The sequence below is a fragment of the Nanorana parkeri genome, unplaced genomic scaffold, assembly GCF_000935625.1.
Source record: "Nanorana parkeri isolate BGI_ZX_2015 unplaced genomic scaffold, ASM93562v1 scaffold16, whole genome shotgun sequence".
In the NCBI taxonomy this organism is placed as follows: Eukaryota; Metazoa; Chordata; class Amphibia; order Anura; family Dicroglossidae; genus Nanorana; species Nanorana parkeri.
In genome coordinates, this window is record NW_017306284.1 from 846,805 (window position 1) to 859,758 (window position 12,954).

At 40.6% G+C, this 12,954-nt stretch overlaps 1 protein-coding gene across 5 annotated transcripts in view; it reads left to right on the plus strand.

Moving 5' to 3' along the window:
• Positions 1-12,954, plus strand: part of VPS13B (vacuolar protein sorting 13 homolog B) — a 761,266-nt gene that overhangs the window by 381,385 nt on the left and 366,927 nt on the right. For all 5 annotated transcript variants that reach the window (XM_018559352.1, XM_018559343.1, XM_018559336.1 and 2 more), the window contains exon 23: positions 10,816-11,036. In XM_018559352.1, the coding sequence (XP_018414854.1) occupies positions 10,816-11,036 (221 nt within the window). The remainder of the gene's footprint in view (positions 1-10,815; positions 11,037-12,954) is intronic.

Genomic DNA, 12,954 nt, shown 5'->3' on the forward strand with positions numbered 1-12,954 from the left:
AATTTACCATGTTATCAAAAATGCAGGTTTGTCTTCTAGAAACAGTAAGCGCACCCCTAAATGATAGATAGATAGATAGATAGATAGATAGATAGATAGATAGATAGATAGATAGATAGATAGTATATACATACAATCTGTTCAAGTAGTCCAATGAAAATAAGTGTGCCTACACAATTTTCTTCTGAATGGCCATAACCAGGCTTGACAATAGACACAGAGCATTATGTTGTGGGATATGTTGCAAATCGAGAGCAGTTTTGCAGTGACAGGACAGAGGATGAAATTGCATGATTTGACAGCTTATGATACATGCTTTGTGCAAAAATTGCTATGTTTACATGGGAATATTTTATTCTGAGAGTTCCTTAAATTCTACAAATACATTATTTAAAGAACAACAGTTATTAAGTGGCTATAAAATTATATTATGTAACATAACATAGTGTAACATAATATGTATACTATGTTAGTGTATAACAATTCTTTTTTTGTTTCTGCATTGAACTGCGCTACCTGAGCAGCTTTCTTTGTATATAGGTTGTCAGCTAAGGTCATCTAGAAAGACAATAATTAAAATAGCCTATATTTCAGGGGAAAACATTTTATGAATTGGAAAAAGCTACAAAATGTACTGTACAGCTTTGAAGAGTAGTAATGATTTATGCATGAAGGATTGCCTCACAATTATCTTCACTTTAGTCAATGTAATCAGTTCCTTTCCATCAAAACCACTCTTATGTTCTCAAAGATTTATGGCATATGTATCCTTTTATTTCAATGATTCCACCAATTGAACAGACTGGATGCAACATTCATTGTATTCATGCACTCCAATCAGCTCACCAATGAAGGGATGGCTTCACTTTGTAGCACATGTTTGTGTATTCAATGTCTACAGTTACAGTACATTTTAAATAAAGAGATGGCTAGAGCAAGAATAGAAATCAGAAAGCTGATCACTTACAGAAGCTTCTATGCTAGTGAGCTGGTGTTGGACAACAAAGCAAGATTTCTTTGCTTTGTTGCACAACACCAGCACTTCTACAAAAGCACTTCTACAAATTTTTCACACTTCCAAGACTTGGGGGGGGGGGGGCAAACTGCAAGACAAGAAAAACATTTGCCGTGGTATAAAAAGGACACAAAACAGATTTTCTCAAAGAACAATTCAAACAGTGGTAGAAGTCAGCTAATGCTGTGAGGGAATCAGTCATGAAGTTGGTACAAGTACATGTACAGATACTTTTCCAGTTCCAAGACTAACTAGAGAAAAATCAAAAGTTAAGAGGCAGCTGTCATTTTTAACCACTTGAAGACCGGGGTGTTTCACCCACTCCCTGGCCAGGCCATTTTTCAGTATTCAGCGCTGCGGTACTTTGACTGACGTTTATTCCGTCATGCAACGCTGTACTGATAAGGCCGCACACCTGCAGCTCCTGCAAGCGATCGGCGCCTGAGACGTAGAGACGCCTGATCGCTTGTATGTAAACAGCCATCGCTGGCTGTTTACATGCTCACAGTTTTCCCTCTCGTGTGCGCGCTGGCTGCCGCACACGAGAGGGGGGAGGGGCAGGACGTCTTAGGACGCCCTCCCGCTCCTAGCAGACTCCCGTCCGGCCGTTCACAAACGGCCATGGACGGAAGGTGGTTAAGGAGCATATGGAGCTCCTGGGATTTGTGCATCCCCATTTTAATGCATTTTTTAAAATGTAAATATACATAAGTGATGCACCAATACCATTTTTACAAGTACTGATACTTATCCAAGTACTCACAGATACAAGTACTGATATATTTTTGTTTGTCATCTGACAGTTTTTTCTAAAACAATACAGACTAATGATATCAGGACAGAGGTGGAGCGCCAGAGCCCGGTCCCAGCTGCAAATGCTGCAACCTTAACAGTTCTCGTGAAAATGCCAAGTATCTGGTATCTGAACTGGTATCTGGACATCCCTACCTGAAGTGCAGAATTGTTTGTTTGGCTAGAGGGAAGGTTTACAACCTATTGGGGAGTTCTCACTAAGTGTAATGAGAATGTCATGTCTCTACAACAGGAGTTTTAAAGAAATGTTTTCAATGGGGACCTGAGGTGCTTCCTAACCTTTCTTGCCATTAGGTCCATTTTGCACACCCGTTCATAAGGAGACATTGTTACATAATTCAGTGTTGTGCTGTGTTGCCACGATGTGGCTTTGGATGCTGTACATTCATTGGACATTTTGATAAACCCATGAATAAAAAAATTCTTAGCCTGTACATCTCTAAATAAGGAAATAATTGAGATTTTTTTTTTTTTGTCACGTGTCATTAAAACATTTTGAAGCAACAAAAAAAAAAGAAAAACGACTTAAGTGAATAGAGCTGTACTGTACTCTATGCCAATGGCCATGACGCATCTGAATAATGATATGATCATTAATTATAATGGGAGGATGTCTAGTTTAAAACATATCTGCTGGTCTCACTGTGTTTTCTTTCCAGCCATCTGGTAGAACAGACACCATGTCACTTGGATGGAAAGTTATGGCTGCACAGCTCTTTGCTTTGATAATAAACATCTCTGCTTCTTTATTTACTATAAAATCCCCTCTTCTTCTCTTCTTTATTCATATTACAGCTAGAAACCATTATCCAGCTATAGCGTTCCATTCTGGTGACATGGGCTTCTACTGAGAAATTACCAGTTACTTGGGGAATTCATCTGAGTACAGACTATACACAGCACTGTATCACTGGAAACTATTCTTCCCATTACTAACATTTGTGCTTCCTTCTGTTAATTTGTCAGAGTTCTATGTGTGTCTGCATGTTTTGCTCCCATATGCCTTTGTTATGCTAATTGAAGTTTTAGCTGGTCTGTGTTCAGTCTCAATGTGCCATACAAATTACAGATTTGTTCTGTGTAACAGGTGAATTTTTCGATGTGTATATGAGAATGTATGTGAATACAGAAAAGCACACTAAAATTCCACTAAATCTGAATTATATAATGGGTTATGTAAGTGTTTTTTATTTTATAAAATTCATAGAAACCAATATAAAAGAGTCACAAAGTTATTAAAGCTTAAGGTGGTATTAAAGTCTCAGTTGCTTTTACATATAGCTACTGCTATTAAGCAGTAGATATATGCAAAAACATTTAAAAAAATAAAAACATTTGCCAAAGAAGGTAAAAACCTACCTGTGTCTGCGCTGCTCGCTCCTGGCTGTAGAATCCAGCTTCCTGAATGGCCGTGCATGAGGAATTGTATGCGGGAGTATGTGTAGTTGATTATCACCGGCGGGGAGAGGAGGAGAGACAGAGTGTAGGTGAGTACACGCAGCCGTTAGCTGGAGGGACTTTTGGAAACCAGTGGAAGGAAGAAGATTTATGGAACAAAAGGCATCACATAAGATAAGGATTTTTAGTTAATAGCTGTTGTTCACAACTTTTTAGCCACTGATGAGAGCTAATATTTTACTGGGGGGAGTCAGGGGAACTGTTCTGGTATAAGCTTAGGGTCGCTAAAGCGAACCTGAGCTTATAGCAGCTTATAGCCAGTCGGTGGCTTTTACTATAGCAGGTAGTAAAAGCCACCGACTTAAGGCTTATTTATAGGCAAATACTCTGATCAAGCCACTTGATTTGCATATGAAGGAGTCACATAATTTACATTTAAAGAGCTTTGGGCAAGGCGGGGTAGTGTGTGTGGTGGGGGAAGGGACAGAATGTGCCTCCTTAGGGATGGCCTGGGGATGGAGCTGCCACCTTCATCTCAAAAGAGGAAGCAGAGCTGGTGATAGAGAAAAGGTTGCTGCTCTCTTACTTCCCCAGAACCTTTCCGCTCTCTCCCCTAGATCCCCTTTTTTCCCCCACTGACACTGACATTTTTTCCTATAAGTGACATAATCAACACAAATGAATTGTTTTCCATTGACCCATTGACACCAACACAGCAGCTTTTTTTCCCGCTGACAATGCAGCAGCATTTTTTTCTTCCTGTGAAACCCATCAACTCAGGGGAATGGTTTTCTTCCACTGACCACCAATGCAGGGACATTTTTTCCTTAGAATTATACCATTGTCACCACTAAAGCAGGGGCATTTTTTTACTTTCAGTGAAACTATGATAGCAGGGGAATTTTTTCCCTCACACTGGGACATTTCTTTCTTCACCTTTGTTATCCGCATATTTTACTGTGGGCAGAATGTGCACCGCTGTTTAAAACCCTGGGGGCATAATTTGGTATCTTTGCCCTGAGCACTGGATGACCTTGTCCCAGCGCTGCATTTTCTGTACACATATGGGACACACCAATAATTTTCCTGCTTAGCATAATAGAGAATTCTAAATCATTCACATTAATCCTTGCTCTTAATGGATCTTACAGTTTATTGTGTCGGCTACATTAGATGGAATCCAGTGAACCTACCAGTATGTTTTGGGATTTTATAGGAAAACTAAGCTTCAGGGGGAAGGAAGAGACCCATTTAGACACCATGCAGGTGTTGCCTTGAGGATAATTATATTAAGCTTAGGCCCCAGCATTGCAAGAGGGCTAACCAGTTAGCTGTCATGCTGCCCCATTATATTCTAACTAGATGATAAAAGTCTTCTAAGTTATTAAAATCTTATTAATGACATGAGGTGTAGAGACAAAGGGGTTACATGTGTCCTAGCTCCAGTCACATGGACACCATTTTTTTTTCACAGCCGGTGTTGTACAGTGCCAGGGAGCAGGGGACTGAACTGCTTCGCTTTGCCTGACTGTTTGTGGAGACGCACACAACTTACTAATAAACATAAGGGTAGCTCCCTGGGACCCTAAAAGGAGCCACCGTAAAACAGGATATCAGGGCCAGTGCTCAGGGGACCAGCTGATTCTGCAGGAAGCCAAAACTTTTAAACATCAAGAAGCACCATGCATTTTAAGTGATGTAATCAGCATTTGAAATAGCTAACAAACCTTTAGACAGTAATGTCGCTTTAAATACAGATAGTGTTTGGCTAAGTTTTTCAATCAGACATTGCAGATTTATTTCTCTAATTACTGGCGGTATTAGTAAAAGTATGCAGTGTAAATAAAAAAAATAATCCAAGTTTTCATTTCATAAAAAGTGCAACACGGCACAGATGACTGGAAGAAGAACATGAACACTAAATATTATTTCTGGATGTACTTTTTCAGGTCACCGAAGAATATCTTACCCACTGTTGCCTTTGTGTGTTAGTCAGAGGAAAAAATAAAAAAATCATCTATCTTCATTAGGGAAAACCTTAGAGACCTCTGTGTTTTAAATATATAACATGCAGTTCTGTTCCGTAATGACTTTGTTTTTCTTTGCTGGAATAAACATTTGGGGAAATGTTATTATATAGAATTTTCACTTCTCTTAACAGTATCATTGAAATCTATATGATTTTATATACATAGCCCCAGTGCCCTCACAGCCTGTAAACCACATTCACCAGCTACCATATCATACCTTCCAGCTACTCCTGTTTTAGCACTGCATACATCCTCCTTGACTCCTGAAATGTTTGCGCTTATAATTAAATGGTATGTTTCACATATTACCTGACTAATTTTGGTTATCTTTGCTATGCGTTTTGTGCTTTTGTACAGATAAGGGTTAATAAACAGTAAATGAGCTTTGAAGCAAGCCCCCATGGACCTTTATAGCTGCAGGCACTATGGAGCCATAGTTTATACAACCAATCCAGTGCTTCCGCTGTGAATTTTTAATTCTCTTTATTTCATTTTACTGTGTAACACTCCATACGGAAAATTGTGCACTGCTTACATAAAAAACAATAAACCAAGTAAACAATAGTGACTGACTGGGACTCCCTCATAATTGTTTATTTAAATGCCTATATATAAAAAAGAACTCCTGAGCAAAACATATGAACTTTTGCAGCTACCCCCAAGCTGCATGGGTCAAGTGCTTATTCTAGGTTCAAAAATAACAGTTATACTTACCCGAAGCTCTGAACCAGCTGTCTGTCACAGCGCTCCCTCCAGCCTGTCGTCTCCTACAATGCAGAATTGGAATGTTCCTCAGTGTCCTCACGTCTATAACATAGTAAATTGTGAGATTTAGAAAAGTAATACCCAATTCTTCAGCCAGACATGGTTGTTTCTTGGTTTTCATTTGTATGTTGTCATTTCAGCCACAAACTGTAGCACATGCAGCCAGTAAGACATCATGTTGGGACAGACCCAAAAATTATATAATATAAAGTATGCCCGTTCTTATGTACATCTTCAACAGCTCAATTCATCCTAAACTTCTTAACAGTCAATAAAAAAAAGTTCATGCAGGATTTAGATTTTCTGGTATCATGCATCCTAACAAGGCTTCTTCCATTTGTTTGTGTTATGCTGTCCAGTGATGAGCAGGCAAAGACCTGTCTTCCACTGTTTTCTTAGAATATATGTAGCTTTTAAACATAGATTTCTGCTCGTTAGTGGTGTATTAAGTCTCATAGAGCAGTAATTAAACAATAAAAGTGACCTTTCTGGCTTTATTGCATTACATGCGACCAGAAAGTGGCAATGACATGGAGCAAATGTGTATTGTAGCTGGGTCATATATCTTGGGTTTGTTTTATCTCATTCTACCTATAGCTAGCTGACAATCTAATACATATTGGTAGTCCACACAGTTAAATATTGTTTGTTAGCAACATGGAATAAGTCAGAATTTCTTTTTACTTTTGAAGGAGTTTGAAATGATTGGTAACATAAAATCTGTCTCCCTGTGAATGAATTTCAGCTATTAGAAATTGTTTGCATGAGCTTATGTAAAATAAGGTCTGGGATATATTGTGATGGGAGCTCTCCCTCTGACAAAATAAATGTATAAACCTGACACCCAGCAAAGATTTTGGCTGGTTTCTGGAGTATTGGGACATGTGACATGTCCAGTATTTGAAGTGAAAACTTGAGTTATAGTAGTTCTAGCTCCTATGGATTAAAAACATGCATGCAGAAAACATTTGATATGCAAATGCATGGTATACACCATGCCAAGTTGAATTTGTGTTACCCCATCACAGAATCCTGATATCTAGACATCTCAATGCCTAAAGCAGTGTGTAGATCTTGAAATGCATTCTGCTTAATGGCATGACCCCGAGAAATGAAGAATCAGTTGTCTCCCTCTATTGTTTTGCTAGACAAAGTAAAACCGTATGGTCATTGTGCTACAAACTCTTCTTCTTTGTGTCTTATACATTTCTCACTCTTTTCTAGAATCCATTTCTCTGTATCATTCAGTATTGTATGACCCTAAAAATCTTTAAATACACCCATTATACTCACCTTCTCTGATAAGCGTATAATAAACCTCATGTTCTTCAAACATTGCATCTACCATTATCACCCCCTGTCACGAACCCGAGCCCCGTCTCCTCACACAGCCGTGGCGCCATCTCGTTGCTAGGAGACGGGCCGGCAGGCCTGCGTACTCGGCTCCTCCCTCAAGACGTCTCCCTCGGACTCGTCACACATAGGAGTGAGGGCGTAGCAGCCTGGGCCTGGGAAGCATCCCATTGCTAGGAGACATTCGGGAGGGCCTCTGCTGACTGCTCCGCCCCAACACACCTGCCTACTCTTAAAAGCCTGGAAGGCACACTTGCTCAATGTTCTAGCGAGGTAGAACGTTGAGCAATTTCTTAGGGCTCATACCTCTGCTCCAGCACATGAACCTTTCACTCCAGCAGCATTGTAATCCGGACTTCTTCCAGCACAGCAGTGATCCTTCGCCCTGTACTCCTGGAGGGCTCTGAATACCCCAACAAACCGCAAGTACCATCCTGGACTCTGTAATTGTTTACATTGCCTGCAACTCAGTGGGGTTTAAAGAGACACTGCTCTACAAAGGGGGTTGCTCAGGAGTACTGTTAATTACTGTTTGATAAGCCTGCAATAGTGTTATGCATGAGTAAGTGTGAACCCCCCACCCTGAGCCATCCACAAAGCCTCTCCGCAGCTGAGATCCTAAGCCAAACTCGCTCAATCATTACACGTCGCTAGAACCCCTAGAATGGATCCAGCGGAGTTGGCTAATCATATTGTAAACCTCACCCAACGCATGGAGGCTCTCTCTATTACCGTTAACGAGATTCGAGCCGAAAATCAGCAGTTAGGTGCTCGCATGAAGGAGCATGCAGCCCCCCCTTGGGAAGCTCCTGAACCCAAGGTCAGTCCTCCTGATGTGTTCTCAGGAGACAGGAGTCAGTATCGGGACTTCCTCAATGCATGCACCCTCATGTTTGAGCTAAGACCTAGAACTTACCCTACATCCTGGAAGTTGACGCTTCAAATACTGCCATCGGAGCAATCTTGTCACAAAGGGAGTCATTACTAAAACCCCTTCATCCTATAGCCTTCTACTCCAGATCGATGAACCCGGCTGAGTTAAACTACCCGGTTGGAGAAAAGGAATTGTTAGCCATCAAATGTGCGCTAGAAAATTGGCGCCATTTACTTGAGGGTACACCAACTCCTATCATCATATACACAGACCACCAAAACCTTCAATATCTGAAAACAAACCGGACCCTTTCTTCACGTCAAGTCCGTTGGAGTTTCTTCCTAAATAGATTTAATTTCCTAATTACATACCGGCCAGGCTCAAGGAACGGAAAGGCCGACTCATTATCCCGGCCTTTCAACAACACCTCTAAATCCAGGTACTATTGTTCCACAGGATAAGATTCTTGCTACCATTTCCAGTATCAAAGATCAACTCAGACAAGCACTGAGCGCTCCGGGCATCTCATTTCCTCCCAACTTAGTGGCAGATCAGGAAGGGTTCCTTTACATGGACACCAAGCTGTTCATTCCTCCTTCCCTACGGGTAGCCATTCTTCGGCTGATGCATGATATGCCTCTCGCAGGGCACCCGGGTATGATGAAAACCGTAGAATTGATTAAAAGATCTTTTTGTGGCCACAGATAGCGAAAAAACTATATGGGAATTCGTAGCCTCATGTGAAGTATGTGCAACCTGTAAATCCGATAAAGGAAAGCCCTATGGACTCTTGATCAATACGCCTATACCTAACAATCCGTGGGAGGTCGTTTCCCTGGATTTCATTGTGGAACTACCTCCATCCCATAACCACAACACCATACTTGTGGTAGTGGACGTTTTCTCCAAAATGGCTCACTTCATCCCTCTTACGAGATTGCCTACTGCTCAGGAGACGGCAGAAGCTTTTCTGAAACATATTGTGAGACTCCATGGCCTCCCAACTCAACTCATATCAAACCGCGGAACCCAATTTGTCTCGAAATTCTGGAGAGCTCTTACAATTATCATGTTTCTGTACAGCTGCTGCCAAGTCTTTCAGCTCAGCTTCCCTAAATCTAATCTCAAGTACACAATCACAAAGAACAGTGCAGACTCCTGCAACTGTTCATCTACTAGCTTGTAGAAGGGAGATGGCCAGTCGGGAGGGAAGTAGCTTGACTTGCTGTGTTTGTGGAGACACACACGTCTTACTAGCACACACAAGGGTGACTGCATAGCACTCTGAGAGGAAGTTAGGGCCAGTGCTCAGAAGACCAGCTGATCCTGCACAAAATTAAAACTTTTAAATATCAAGGAGCAACATTCATTGTAAGTGATTTAATCAGCATTTGAAATGGCTTTAAATTAGGGCTGGTAATGATTAAAATTTTTGTGTTCGATTTAATCAAATTTTTGTTTTAATCGATTAATTTCGATTAATTATAACGCACATACAGATCCAACTGCATTGGCCTATACACATACAGCACAGCAATGAAGTAATAAAATGAACTAAGATCACACTAATCCAGCCCGTTATTAATCTCACGTGCCCCACTCAATATGGCCGCCGCTTGAGTGGGGGCAACTCAGAATAATAACGTGCTGGATTAGTGTGATCCTAGTTCATTTTATTACTTCATTGCTGTGCTGTATGTGTATACGCCAATGCCTTGGCTGGCGCTCGTGCAGAAAGTTTCTTGGGCAAACTCACCTGCCCAAGTGGCTCCGTCGGCGGACATCGACGTCACCGGACTACTCCCCCCTCCCTTCGTTAACCGTCACGGACATCGACATCACCGGACTCCTCCCCCCTTCCCTTCATTAGCCGACGGAGCCACTTGGGTAAGGGGGAGGAGTCCGGTGACGTCGATGTCCGTAACGTCACCGGATTGCCGACGGGACTTCCGGAAGCCGGCGGAGAGGTGAGTGTTTTCATTAACGATCAAAATTATTTTAATCGATCAAAAAGTTTAATGATTAATCGAGAAATTAATCTTTAATTTCCACAGCTCTACTTTAAATCTGTTTAACTTTAATATCACTTTAAGCCCTGTGCTGACTTCTGGGAAAAGCAGTGAGACATTCAAACACAAGCAGTAAATTCCTTTTTTGGGGATGCACAATTTACACAATCAATGTACAGAGCACTCCTAATGTTGCCATTATTAGAATTTTTTTGATTTTTTTTGCTATTTTCAAAAAACATGGCTGGACTTAAAATGAAAAGACATATTTAGCGAGTATTTCATATTTAAATAAAAGCCTTGTATAGCAGTTGTAAAATAGAAGCTACTTATCCTCTTCAGAAAACTCACATTACCAAAATATGATGTGCAGAGAAGTGATCAAAATAGCCTTCCATGAGAACACTTAAATAAAAGAATTTATATTAGATACATGTTAAATACTGTAAGTGTAATTTAGTTTGATTAGACCTTTATTGCATGTTTCAGTATGTACAGTATGTATGTATGTATGCATGTATTGAAGAATAATGGCTTCCCCCCTCTTATTCCCACCAGGTGTTGCATTCCCTTGGACCATCAACCTCCAGCAGTTCAGCGTCTATACTCTCTTGGAACATCAAGTAATACTGAACTTAGTGGAGCCCATGGGCTGTACCTCCACTCTGGCTGTGACATCCAATGCACTGCCCTCTGCTGGGCCCGAGGCTGGACACTCTTTTGTTGTCTGTCTTCATGTTGATCTTGAACCTCTAGAAATAAAATGCTCCAATCCCCAGGTGGGTAGATTTTACTTTTTCTTTTTTTGCATTTAATCTTGCTTTAACCTGGCAATAATTTCACTCCTATTCGGTTAAGCTTTTCAGAGGGACAATTAAAATTTCAAAATAGTAGTAAACAATTGTTATCAATTTAAATTACAGCTTAGGAAAAGATTACAAATGGCTGTTACTGCACTTTATCATCTCCAGTTGTCTTTACAGTCAACTGTTACTAATGCTTTTCAGCAAACACTACAGTCTTGTAGCAGTCGGTTCATTTATTTGGACTAAATGAAAGTGTTACTGCACCTTTGGGGGAAAAAAAGGATGGTTTGGGGGAAAACACTATTTTATTTTTAGGTATAAAAGTCTGCTGATAAACAATATTTACACAAGAACTTCTCCTCCTAACAATCCCCTACTTCAAAATACCCCAAATGCTTCTGATCCTACACACTACGCACAACATACTGTATGCATGAGGATATTGTTCTCTGTCCAATAACAAACTAAAAGTTTGTTTTTGGACAAATTTAACCCCCCCCCCTCCCCATTTCCCGCCACCCACAAAAAAACTTCTGGGAATGAAAACCACTGATTTCCCAATGCAGTCCGGGCCTGCCACCAAATGTTCTTGTTGCCACTCCTCATTGTGATGTCATACGTTGCTGGTGTCCTCTGGAGCCTGTATAGGTCTCGCACTGGACAGCCAATTAGAAGTGTTATTATCAACCAGGCATTAATGTGGGCACCTGAAGGAGGACCAGTTACCTCTGCAGTCTAAAGGAAAGACTCTGGGCCCAGTGCATCAAGTACCTGCAGATTCTGGATCCACTGGAGAACAACAGCCTATGCAGCATGCAAGGCCCATAATGTCTCATCAGAGGACTGAAGATCTAAATAAAAAAAGACCTGTATGAAGAAGAATTAAAAAAACAACAAAGGCTGGGGGAAGGGTGGCTGCTGGTTTGGTTGAAACCCATACAGTAGTAACTCATTTGTCTGCTTAACAGTACCCTTTTATATCTATTCCTACTGAGGGAACATAGTGATCCTTCAGGTAAATATACACTTATTCTTTCATAAAATTATTTTATTTTTAAAGATTTTCAAAGAAAATCTAACTTTAAAGTTAAACCTTTCATTGTGTTCTAAAAGCAATAGAAAGGTTTGCGGTGTATGTGCTATTTGATGTGTTTGTGGGTTTTTGTAAATGTCACTCTCTTTAATGTGTTTTAGCAGCGGCATCTCCTGCCTAATAGGATGAAACAAGTAGCAGATGTGTAGTTTTTGTGGACCTTTATGCATGGCAGCACTGGCTTGTGAAAGCACATGCTAGGCAACAATAAAAAATCTTCCAGTTGGGTTTACACCCCTATGCTCCTTCACGCTACATGAAGTTATGAATATCAGGCAGCTAGGAAGAATGTCTGGAACACATCACAGTAGGTTGGATTGGAAAGGTGCTTGGGGACACCGAGTATGACCTGAGTTTGCTTTTTGTTTGTGTTTTTTGCAATTGGCAGTGTTCAGTTTTTAAGTCTTGACTAGAGTTGTACAGATACCAAGTACAGTACTCGGTACAAGTACATGTACCGATACTTTTGAGCTCCAAGACTAGACTAGAGAAAAATTCAAAAATTAGGAGGCGGCTGTCATTTGTAAGGAGCATACGGGACTCCTGGGATTTGTACATCTCTGTTTTAATGTATGATTTTGTTTTTATAAATATAAATAAAGGGATGCACATATACCAGTTTTACGAGTACTGGTACTTGCCGAGTACTTTCAAGTACGAGTACTGATACATTTTTGTTTATTGTCATGTGATAGTTTTTCTAAAACAATACAGACTAATGATTTCAGGACAGTGGTAGAGTTCCACAGCCAGGTCCCAGCTGCAACCCTGGTAGTTCTCATGAAAATGCCAAGTATC